General features: G+C 36.1%; 1 protein-coding gene across 1 annotated transcript in view; it reads right to left on the minus strand.

Annotated features, from left to right (window-relative positions):
* CCAR1 (cell division cycle and apoptosis regulator 1) overlaps positions 1 to 12,999 on the minus strand; it is a 52,788-nt gene that overhangs the window by 35,555 nt on the left and 4,234 nt on the right. The window contains exons 3-5 of the mRNA XM_024765529.1: positions 4,822 to 4,994; positions 4,364 to 4,408; positions 1,995 to 2,027 (exon numbers count right to left, since the gene is read on the minus strand). Coding sequence (XP_024621297.1) covers positions 1,995 to 2,027; positions 4,364 to 4,408; positions 4,822 to 4,994 — 251 coding nt within the window. The remainder of the gene's footprint in view (positions 1 to 1,994; positions 2,028 to 4,363; positions 4,409 to 4,821; positions 4,995 to 12,999) is intronic.

The following is a 12,999-nucleotide window of genomic DNA, read 5'->3' on the forward strand; positions in this document are numbered from 1 at the left end:
TGTTTGAAAAGTACAAACTTCCAGTGGGGATGTAACGTACAGGATGGTGATTACGGTTAACAATACTGCATCCTACATTTGAAACTTGCTACGAGAGTAGATCTTGAAAGTTCTCATCAGAAGAAAAAAGAAATTCACTTACATGAGGTGATGCACGTTAACTAAACTGACTGTGGAAATCAGCTCACAATATATATGTATTATTAAATCATGCTGTACACCTTATACTAATACAATGTTATATGTCAATTATATCTCAAACTGGGAGGAAAGGTAACACTTTCATTGGTCTTTTCTGACACCATCAAACATGAATAACAACATATTACTGATTAAAACTTCTGTATGTAAACAGAAATAAAACCATTAAAAAGAAAGGATCATCTGATTCTTCAACTCAAATGAATTCCATAATTTGTTTTACACCTGCCCAATAAAGCAAGTCTCTAAGTTCTACAGTTAAAAAGAAAAATTAAGTCCTATATATATATTAAAGGAACTCAGCATTTCTTAAACTGTAGCCACAAAATTTTCTCACAAAGTTTCTTTAACATAGTAAGACAAGACATAATGCTTTATGGGCACACTTTGGGAAGTGTTATTCTAAGCAAAGACTAACTTTTACAGCTTTTCTATTCAGTCTGAAAATCCTACTATTGGAGATTGAAAATAGGACGTAGGTGTTCATCAATTTTACTTCTTTTTTTTTTTGGTTGTGCAGCATGTGGGATCTTAGCTCCCTGACCAGGGATCAAACTCACACCCCTTGCAGTGGAAGCACAGAGTCTTAACCACTGGACCACCAGCGAAGTCCCAATTTTAGTTCTTTAGTAAATACAAAGTGAGGTTTATTTCTCAATTGAAGTATACTTTATCTTTTTAAAGTAACTAACAGGTTCAAGACTATAAAGGTACAAAAGGTTATACAGCAAAAAGCTTTTCACCTATTCCTGTTCCTTAGCTACCTAGTTCCCTATCCATGGGGCAATCACTGTCTCCAGTTATTATTAGAAGTTCTGCTTTCTTTTTAACAGTTGCATACACCAGGGGTCAGTGAACCACAACCCACGGGCCAAATCCAGCCCACAGCTTATGATCTTTACACAAACTTACAAGCCAAGGGTCGTTTTTACACTTTTTTTTTTTCTTTTTAGGTTGCGGCGTGTGGCTTGCAGGATCTTAGTCCCCCGACCAGGGATCGAACCCAGGCCCTTGGCAGTGAAAGCACAGAGTCCTAACCACTGGAGTACCAGGGAATTCCCAGTTTTTACACTTTTAAAGAATTGTTTAAAAAGAAAAAAAAATATGCAACATAGACTGTAAGTGGTCCACAAAGCCTAAAGTAGCATTACATATCGAAAGTTGACAAACTTTTTAATGTTGCTGAAAAATCAAGCTGATAATGCAACACAATAACTCACCTCCTAAGGTCGAAGTAAAAAAGATATAACATGTACAAAAACATTCTTAAAAATACTAGCTACAAAGAAAATGTAAAAGCCAAAATCAGTATTAAATTTAAAATAAGACCTCATATTTATTCAAACTAGATCACAGCAGGAACAGCAATCAAACAGCATAAAAGAAAAAACAAAAACATGTTTTCCATCTTTATTTAACATTATATTGCCAAAACTATTACATGAATCCAACAAATATTCATCTTTAAACCCTGAAAGAGGGAGTTCCCTGGTGGTCCAGTGGTTAAGACTCTGCGCTCCCAATGAAGGGGGCCCAGGGTTCAATCTCTGGTTAGGAAACTAGATCCCATATGCCACAACTAAGAGAACGCATGCCGCAAGTAAAGATCCCTCATGTCACAACGAAGATTCCGCACGCGGCATGCCGCAACTAAGACCCGGCACAGCCAGATAAATAAATAAATTAAAAAAAAAAAAAAAAAAAAACCCTGAAAGAAAACCTAGAATAGGAATAAAACTTTGGTCTACTTTTCATTCAGATATTCATAAGAAATAAAGTAATGCCAAACTAACCTGTGTTAACAGGGTCTGCTGTGGTTGTTGCAACTAAAAACAGGAAAAACAAACAAAAGCAGTAAAGATAAAAGAATCAATCAGAACTGCTGTTTCACAGATGTTTTACAAAAGGAAGAATTCCTATTAAATAAGTACTTTATTTCTAATTAAGAAATATGTGAAAAGTAACAGAGGTCATTAGGTATAAGGTTTCCTACAACTATTTTTAACAACTGCAGACCTTAAATATAACTAACTCATTCAATAATGATAAAGAATATTTTTTTTTGTTATTTCAGAGGAATAACACCCACCAAAAAACCCCACAAGTCCCTAGAGGGGTAAATTTCTACTTCTGCCCCATATTAATTACCATGCTATAGAAATGATTCAATATCATCCGTAAGCTACCTGTATCAAAAATATTACTCGCTGTCCAATTCATATATATCCCCCTAATATGAGAAGCAGTCCTTACAGTCAGACTTGCCAAAGGTATGGGGACCATAAAGGACCATACACCCTGACATAGTTTCTCTGGCAATAGCGAAGTATAACACTACCAGAAAGCAAAAGGAATTGGTGGGAAGGGGGAAATTTTAAAACTCTGGAACAGAAGTAAACTTTCTGAAGCCTCAGGACTGTGTCTGTATTAACCATCAGGAGGGTCTCCAAAGAAATACTTATCCCTGCTTGCTCCCTGTCATCCTTCAGCATTCTTTTCAAGCTGCCCAGCTTGGAGTTGTCTATCATGCACTAGTGTCCCATGGTTACAGCTAGAAGAGCAGGAATCTCCTGATGATGCTTAATAGCTTGAGGAAAAGGTCTTTTTTCCTACTGCCCAGGTAAGCAGTCTGAGGAGAACATGGGCATCATTTCTGTGTTTGTGGATATCCTGGTCAGGGTAAGATTTGGACTTAGGTAAGATTTCCCTTGAGACATCCTTAATGCTTATTAGCTTCTAACTAGTGTTTTAAGCCCAATGGCAGAATCTGAAGATCACAGTTCTTCTGTTCATGACTTCTTATTTACTATGACTAATAAGCTTCCCAATAAATCTTTGTCAGACTTAAAAATAAGCTAGGAGAAAACAATCTATATGACATTCTAATTCAAAACACTGTTTACCTAGGTCGACATGTATTAAAGGTTAAATCTATCAAATTTCCATTTTTCTGTAAGTTAAAAATGGATGAATAATGGCATTTTTTTAGGGCAAGAACATTTGAGTATTGCCATTTTCATGTGGTTCAAAATAAAACACAGGCTTTAATAATGTATTTCCTAACAGTACTAAAAGTCTAAGGGTATCTGAAAACAAGATAGCCAACTTGGACCCCAATCTCTTATCAATTTTTTAGAAGTTTAAAGCAATTATTAGTGGGATACTATAATCTTCAGGGCAAATGAAATGCTTCTGAAACCTAACAGGCAAGGATGAAATTGGGGCATGGATCTAGGGACACGTGTTAATGGATTAAGAAGCCTCTTGTTTCTCCACAGTGTCTCTGGATCCAAGTTTTTGGTCCTTGTCTCTTGTATCCCCTTTTCCTCTCCTGACTGCTATACTTTCCTGAAGCTTCCTTAATGGCACTGAGAAGGGACAAAGACTACCTCTTAACCCTGGAAAACCTAGAATGGGTGCTTAGACTGGAACCCATCTAGATTTGAGCAAGTCAAACTCTTCTTTGCTTGATATGCTTCTCCTTGGGTTCACTTTGTTACCTCTTTCTACCATCCCAGATATAATAACCCTTGAAGAATATGATTAGAGTATAAGCTTAGGGAAAAGGAGCCAAAGAAACTTTTAGTCTAAGTAAGGAGTTTTCAAATTGTTCAAATGTGCCTTGGGAATAGGGGTGAGAACTACAAGGGGAGGCTTCCTCCCATTTTCAACACTATTTTTATATTTTATATATTAGGTTTCAATACACAATTTCATTAGGGGAAAAAAAGGCAGGGTTCCATTGTTTTAAATAAATACAGGCTGAAAGCCAAAGGTCTGTCTACGGTTTAGCTTCAAATGGGAAAAAGGAGCTTTTCATTTTCACATGTGGTCCAGTACAGCACAGTAGGGCTAGAGGTTTCAAATAAGAGTACTGGGCCAAAGACTCATTAATAGAGTGATTCTTTCCAGATTCTTCTGCATGCTTTCTTAGAAACATGTGACAAGGACTGGCTACTAGATGAGGATTTGAGTCTTCAGGACCTCTCTCCTGTCCTCCTCTCCCTTGGAGACATTCCGTTTTACCTACCACATTTCCTCCACCCCAAAAGAATTCAAATCACACATTAAGGCTACTGATGGGAAATAAAATCTACAAAAATTCAGTTGGAACAAATGACTTTTTAAAAATCAGTTTTTAACATGGAAAATATAAACTAACCTGTTGTTGCACACTATACAAGGCCTGCTGAGGTTGTGAATATTGCTGGAAAAAAGATTTTTTAAAGAAAAATATGGACATTAGTTTTAGTCATTCTCAAAAAGCCATATACATATATATATACATTCAAATACATAACCAGAATTAAACTAAAAAGAAATTTTCTGAAACATCTACACTTCATCTAAAATAAACAAAATAATGATTACTTATACTTTGGGATTCATCAAGAATGGAATTTTACTCAAATAATTAAAATACAAGAACTTAAGAATTTTGACTATGCAACTACATCTCTCTGTATGTCCTGGGCATAAAGAATTTTTATCACCAGAATAAAACAATAAGCATAAGAGAACCCCACAACTATTCATTCTTTAAAATGTGAAGGTACCTACCCTAGCTACTCAGATTTGAAAGTTCTGCATGTCACATATTAAAACCTATTAAAGATTCACCTGTTGCAATGCTGCTGCTGCAGCTGCAGCTTGTTGCTGCAATGCTGCAGTTTGAGTTAACTGATAGTTTGCTGGGGTTTGTGTAGTAAGGCCTGCTGCTGCCAATGCAGTTTGCTGTGTGTAAATGGTAGGAGATGCTCCAAGGAGTGATGGCTGCTGAACACCCAATGCAGCTAAAATGAGATTAGAAAGAGGGGAAAAAAAAAAAAAAATCAAGATTATTTGGATCCTGTCCAGGAATTTTCAATGAGTGCTTAGTAATGAATTACAGTCTGTCACTGCTTAGTAAAAACCTAAAGAAAAATTTTACTAATGCTTGTTGAATTTAAATGATTCATGCCCCACCTCAGATTCCAATGGCTTTATATTAAATATATGCTCAAGTCATGACAGATATAAGAAAACATTAATCTATAAATTAAACTACAGAATGAACCCAACCAACCTTACCTAGACCAAGTGGCTAAAGTACCCTTGAGAAATATTTTTAGTAAGAAAAGCAGAAAATAAACCATCTTATTTTACTAATCTAGAATGTATTATCTTCAAGCAGATTAGAATCATACATTAAGGACAGCGTTGCTGGAAGTGATCCACCCTTAAAACATCCTACTGGAGAGAATTTTCATGTACTTCTACTCTATTAAAGAACTGTAAAACTAGGAAACAGACAATAGGAACAGTTTAAAAACACAAAGCACTAAACAGCAGTCTAGCACTGCACTTCCCCAAACTGTATCTCCTAGAGTAATGACTAGTTTCCTGGGACATTAAAGTTTGGGAAAAAGGGGTTCAAGGTTTAAAAAGTTTAGAAAACAGTGAATTAACAAGCACATATTTTTACTGCAGGACTCCTCAGAACCTTTAATATGCCACTAAGCATTGTGAATCTCAAAGAGGTCGCCATAAAAGCAATATTTGCTCATGTAACACTCCATTTTCCAAAGCATCTTGCTTATATCTGAGAATAACTAAAAAAAATTCTGCTCTATAGCTACTAAGTTAATAACCCTACAGAAAGAACAAGATTGTGCCTTACAGGAAAAGAACAGAAATCATTAATGAATTAACCAAAGCACATAGTCTAGAATCTACCAGAAAATCTTTAGAAGTGTGAGGTTCATCATCGATCAGTTGTTTAAGAGTCCAGGTTAATTCTACTCAAAAGTAAAACAAACCAACAACAAACTTAGGCAAAAACAAACAAACAAATCCCAGAAATCATGTTTGGAATTAAGATAAATTACAAATTATCCCCTGCTAAAACACTGGTTTTTAAAAATTAAAAAAGGTTGAGAAAAAAAAAAAAGAATCTAAGGTGGGGAAAAAAACCTACTGAATACACAATTCTAGACCCTCACAACATTAATCTCTTATTCCCTTTTTTTTTTTTTGCGGTACACAGGCCTCTCACTGCTGTGGCCTCTCCTGTTGCAGAGCACAGGCTCCAGACGCGCAGGTTCAGCGGCCATGGCTCACGGGCCCAGCCGTTCTGCAGCACGTGGGATCTTCCCGGACCCGGGCACGAACCCATGTCCCCTGCATCGGCAGGCGGACTCTCAACCACTGAGCCACCAGGGAAGCCCTGTTTTTGTTTCTTACATTTTTATTGTAGTACAGCTGCTTTACAATGTTGTGTTAGTTTCTGTTGCACAGCAAAGTGAATCAGCTATACGTATACATATATCCCCTCTTTTTTGGATTTCCTTCCCATTTAGGTCACCACAGAGCACTGAGTAGAGTTCCCTGAGCTACAGTAGGTGCTCATTAGTTACCTATTTTATACATAGTAGTACATATATGTCAATCCCAATATCCCAATTCATCCCAATCCCCCTGCCCCGATATGTCTGTTCTCTACCTCTGTGTCTCTATTTCTGCTTTGCAAATAAGTTCATCTGCATCATTTTTCTAGATCTCTCTTGTTTTTAAGGTAAGTCAGACGCCACAGATGGGCAGAAAGGAGAAACCAAGATTAACAAAGTTAATTTAAATAGAAAGAAATGAGGAATGACTTAACACCAACGTAAATTCAAAATGAAGTTAACTGCAGTGAGAATGGAGATAAAGGTAATGAAACTAGGGCACAGGTTCTAACCAGTAGTTCCTGTTAACCTTCTGAAACTGTGTGTAAAATTACAGACAAGAAAGTCCAAAGCTTTCATCAGATTTTCAAAAGGATAACGGACCCAAAAAAGGTTAAGAACCACTGTTTTAGGACAACAGAAGCAAAATTCTCTTGTAAACACAAGACAGGGAAAGAACCTAGGAAAAATTATTAGTATTTAAAATTCTTAGATTGGGATGTTCTGCACTTGACAAAAGTAACATCTTGTGATTCAAGTACCATACCCGCATGCATCTCCTTCACCCACCTGAGCTCTGACCTCAGATGTGCTGGTACCAATTTCCAGAACACTGGAAAGTACTGATAGCTGCCACAGAAGGGCTCAGGGCTAATATCTCAGAAAGAGCTCTTTTTTTCCTACACAGCATTTAGTAAGTGGGATGATAGCTGATATCCACAATCTCTTTTCCACTGCTGACAGTCAATGTGATGAATTAGAAACTACAAAGCAGACTGATTGGTAGGAGAACTTTATGGGAAGGAAATTGACATTGTAGTAGTTGCTGCGCACTACTAGCTAGTTAATTCAAATTTTGTGAAATCACTGTGCGTGTGGTTGTGGCTTTTATATGTCTGTATAATGTAGCTCTCTTTAAAATCATTTACCTTTGCGATTTTAACCTCAATAAAGTACATTTCATTAAAATTTATTAATGCTCCTCTTTTTTGTGGCTATCTAAGAAGGTATCCTTGAATACCTGTTCATAGCATTCTCCACTCTTCTTGTGAATTTCTATAATCAATATTCTGTAAGATAATTCTATACTTACAAAGTACAAAGGTATGAATCTCTGACTTAATCTTTCTCTCTCCATAAGTGGCCTAACACTTATCAGTTGGAGATTTTTTTCCAATTACCCAGATTGGAACAGTCTGTTCATTTATCTGTACCTGATTCAATATGATTGCTGAAGGCCTCATGGCCCATCTGAAACAGATATACTTATAACTATGTAACAATACTTCCACAGACAAACCTATGAAATGAGCCCTAAATGACCAAAGGCTACCAGAGGTTAATAAGTAAATCTAAGGGGTAAGTTTCCTTAAAGCTTTAAGGACAAATGTAAAATATATTATTTTCTAAAATGTAAAATCAGTTTCATATGACTGAAGCTTTCATTTTATGACATACTAGTAGTTATGACATACTGAATACCAGTGAACACACCATTAAAACACATAAGAGAAACCTGTCCCATCTGTTGTCCCTTGATCTTATCAAACTCACAAATTTAAAAATCCTTATTACCCTTATACCTAAGATGTATTATCCATCTTTACTAAGATGGGTGATCCTTCTGAAATAATAAAATTCAAAACCTCATATATATATATATATATATATATACACACACATATGCATAACTGAATCACTTTGCTGTACACTTGAAACTAACACAACACTGTAAATCAGCTATACTTCAATCAAAAAAAAAAACTACTTAGAAGCAAACTTAGGCTAAAAAAACAAAAAATCTCTGGGACTTCCCTGGTGGCACAATGGTTAAGAATCGCCTGCCAATGCAGGGGACATGGTTCGAGCCCCGGTCTGGGAAGATCCCACATGCCACAGAGCAACTAAGCCCATGCGCCACAACTACTGAGCCCACACGCCTAGAGCCTGTGCTCCGCAAGAAGAGAAGGCACCGCAATGAGAAGCCCAAGCACCGCAACGAAGTAACCCCTGCTCGCCGCAACCAGAGAAAGCCCGCACACAGCGACGAAGACCCAATGCAGCCAAAAATAAATAAATAAATTTACATAAATAAATAAAAAATAAAAACAAATAAAATAATAAAAAAACAAAAAACCCTCAAGCTAATCCGAGAAACTTCATTTTTTTCATCTTTTGCAAAAATTTTTAAGGCACTGGTCAAGCAATGCTTTATCCTTTGAAATTTCCATATATCAATATATGTTCAAAAGCAATCTTACACTGTATGGAAAGAAAAACAACATAAAGACATGGGGGATTCTCTTTATAACTTGTGGATTTACTAAAACACGTATAAACCCAAGTTTTAAATCAAGTGAACAAGTCTCCTAAGTGTCATCTTCAACTCAACATCCTTCCTAAAAAGTGATCTTTAAAGATTAGATTTCATAGAAATTCAAAACTTTTGATGCCCTCATACACAGATAACTTTCTTACAATCAGACAACTCACTGGTCAAGGCATTGCTATTGCTTTTGAGGTACTGTTCTAAGCCCATAATGTACCCAAATAACTGGAAATACTCATTACTTTTTAAGAATTAGAAATTAAGGCATTAAGAATAAGAAATTAAGGGAGTCAAAGGTACAAACTTCCAGTTGTAAAATAAATAAGTCATGGGCATATTAAAAAAAATTAAGGCACAAAATAGTATTTTAAATATAACATATTCTAAATGTTGTAATCTTCTATACTAACCACATTGTTCAATACACTAGCCACCAGTCATATATGGTTATTTCAATTTAAATTAGTGAAAAGTAAATAAAATTAGAAATTCAGTCCCTCAAGTCACATTAACCACATTTCAAGGGCTCAAGAGCTACATGTGGCTAGTGGCTACCATATTAGATAATGAAGACACAGAATATATTCATCATCACAGAAAATTCTACTTAGTGGAGAGAACTGTTCTATAAAGAAGAGGCAAAGCCTTAAATAAGTCAGTGTTATATGGGAGTCTCTATAAAGATTAATAGCCTGGCAGACAACAGCTCTTCCACTCTCTTGAAGTCCCATGGAAGTGATGACTAGCGATCCTAGCCATAGTCTCTTCTAGCTACTACTCAAGTATGTTGGTCAACCCTCCCAGGAAGTTAAAGACACTATTTGTAATGTCATGATTTCTTCCATCCTTGAATGCCTCAGACATCTACCTAGTTTTCAACTCCATTTCTTTCAACGAGTTTTGTATCACCCAAAGTTAATATTCCAACTTTCAAGGTTACTTCCAATACATTTTCAGCTATAAGAGACCAAAATTATTTCCCAGATCATAAAACACATAGTGCAAGAGAAGCCACAAATGCATAAACATGAGTTGCACACTCAACTAAGGATAGAGAGACGGGCACTCACTGGTGTGTAGTTTGGTATGTTGATGCAGCTCTCATTGGATGAGAGCACAAATAAGGCGAGCTCAGAGGATAAGGGAGAAAATATGTATTAACAATGAGGCTTAACCTTAACAGATTTCTGTGCATTTTTTTTTTTTACTCTTAGAACAATGTTTTGGAGACAGTTTCTTGTTACATAGCACTAGTAGTGTTTAACAAGAGTTAAGCCCACACCAATAGCAATCTTTTTGGCCATGCTGGCTTGCAGGATCTTAGTTCCCTTACCAGGGATCAAACCTGGGCCCCGGCAATGAAAGTGGGCAAAGCGCCGCATCCTAACCACTGGACAGCCAGGGAATTCCTGCAATCTTCTTTTTCTACCAAATGAGTTGGAAATATCCAGCTCTATCAAGAGATAACGAATATAAGTATACATAGTACATCAGCTATTATTTGTTTGAAAAGGATCATGAATCCTGCAGTTTAACAATTTGAACTTCTGACTCAAGAGATAGGGGTTTTAAAAGACAACCAGTGGGCCAGATTAAAGAGGTAGAAAAAATGAAGTCATATTTTATGGAAGCATCTTTAGTGTTCATCAACAAATGAATGGATAAAGAAGATATGGGGTATACATATACAATAGAATACTACTCAGCCATAAAAAAGAATGAAATCTTGCCATATGCAGCAATATGGATGGACTTGGAAGGCATTATGCTAAGTGAAGTAAGTCAGACAGAAGAAAGACAAATACTATACGATATCACTTATATGTGAAATCTAAAGAATACAACAAACCAGTGATTGTAACAAAAAAGCAGGTTCACAGATACAGAGAACAAACTAGTGGTTACCAGTGGGGAGAAGGCAGGGATGGGTAAGATTGGGGTGGGGGAGCGGGAGGTACAAACTACTGAGTGTAAGATAAGCTAACAAGGACATATAGTACAGCACAGGAAATATAACCAATATTTTGTAATAATTTTAAATGAAGTGTGACCTTTAAAATTTGTACAGGGGAGACTTCCCTGGCAGTCCAGGGGTCAAGACTCCATGCTTCCAATGCAGGGGGTGCAGGTTCCATCCCTGGTCAGGGAACTAAGATCCCACATGCTGCATGGCACAGCCAAAAATAAATAAAACTTTTTAATTAAAAAAAAAAATTTGTATAGGGAATTCCCTGGCAGTCCAGGTTAGTACTGGGTGCTTTCATTGCCATGGGTCCGAGTTTGATCCCTGGTCAGGGAACTAAGATCTCTTAAGTCGCATGGCACAGCCAAAATAAATAAACTAATAAAATAAAATAAAATTCATATAAAACAATTTTAAATGAAGTCACATTTAAAACAATTGTATTAACCTCAGTCACCTGTGTTAAAGTACCACATAGCACTATGATCTTAACTCCGGAACTAGTTCATTTTTTTGTCTATAGCCAGAATGTAGTCATCTTACAAATGGTCAAAGAAATGGGTGAGAAAATAGGTCTGAATTGGCTAAATCCACCCAAACATTTTAATACTGTTGCAATTATGTACATATACACATGCAAATATTTTGAGTCAAATATACTGAAGATACTCCTAAGTCACTATAATTAATCTAAGGGATATTTAAAGATTCAGTCAGTGATTTGCCAGCTCTCTCTCTCAATGTCCCTTTACACGACAGAAGATTGTTAAGCTTTCAAACCTTAAAGCTCTGGTCCCAATTATGACTGTCATTGAATATGTAATACAGCACTTCAGCTAGGAGATAGAAAAGAGGGTAAATATTTTAAAAGAAGCATTTCAGTGTAGGAGATATGAGAAATGAGGCTGGAAATACAGAAGATCCTGAATACCATCTCAAGGAGTTTGAACTGTATTCTAAAAGTCCTTGAAGATATCTTTGAGGATGAATAAAAGAACAGAGTAATGGAAGAAACAATAATCACTATTTTGAGGTCCTAACATTGGACTCTTCTGTGACCTTCTGTTGATAAACAAATTTCTTCACTTTTCTGGGCCTCAAATTCTTCATCTGTTAGAAAAAAGAACTGAGACAGAATCTAGTTCAGGGCCCATTCAGCTTCGGAAAGTTCAGTAATTTAGATAGAAATTATGCTTTAGGAATATCATATCTGACTGGAGCTGGGGGAGAAAAAATAAGCAACATATCCAGTAAAAGAGGAAAGAAAATAAAAGCAGTGAGAACTTAATAGAGAATAATAAATATAGAGTATGACTAAGTGATACATGGGGAAAAGAGCATCCTGACTTAAGTGAATGATTTACGGTAAGCATCACAGATTAGGATATAAAGCTTTGGGAAACGTATGGAAGGGCCTGAAAGTTAGGTGAGAGACTTTGGCATAAGATCTGCAAGCAAGAGAAAGCTGATGCAGTTATCTACATGTAAAGTGCAAAGGGCCTAAATGTAAAATAGAGGAATATATTTGAGGCATTTTCAAGGGGGGAAAAAGTCAAGGTTTGATATATGTTTGAATACGGGAAATAAAGGAAAAGAAAATTAAATGACAGACATGTAGAAATTACTAACTCCTTAATTGAACAGACTCAGCATCAAAATTAATCAGAAACAATTCAAATACTGATCTTGGACTTTACGACAGATTTCAGCAATAAAGTGCTAGTGTGCATGCTTTTACTGAAGTTTTTAATCTTATTTTAAATACGTCACCTGTGTGAATGCACTGAAATTTTCAAATCACTGTTAGCTGAGAATTTTCAGAGTTAGTACAAATGCAAGATAACCTTGCTAGAAAATGGAATAGCAAAGCCATTAACTGAACAAAACCACCTTAAGTTATATACAAAAAGGAAACAGTAATTTTTTATATTGCTTTCAGGAGAAAATGAGTCAGATACATAGCCACAAAGATCAAAATATTTCATTTGAACTGAATTATTCAGTTAACCTTTTTCTGTTGCGTGATTATTTGATTTATGACATTGACCTCTGATACTAATATATCTGGCATGCATATATAT

The sequence above is a fragment of the Neophocaena asiaeorientalis genome, unplaced genomic scaffold, assembly GCF_003031525.2.
Source record: "Neophocaena asiaeorientalis asiaeorientalis breed wild unplaced genomic scaffold, Neophocaena_asiaeorientalis_V1.1 scaffold31, whole genome shotgun sequence".
Lineage (NCBI taxonomy): Eukaryota > Metazoa > Chordata > Mammalia > Artiodactyla > Phocoenidae > Neophocaena > Neophocaena asiaeorientalis.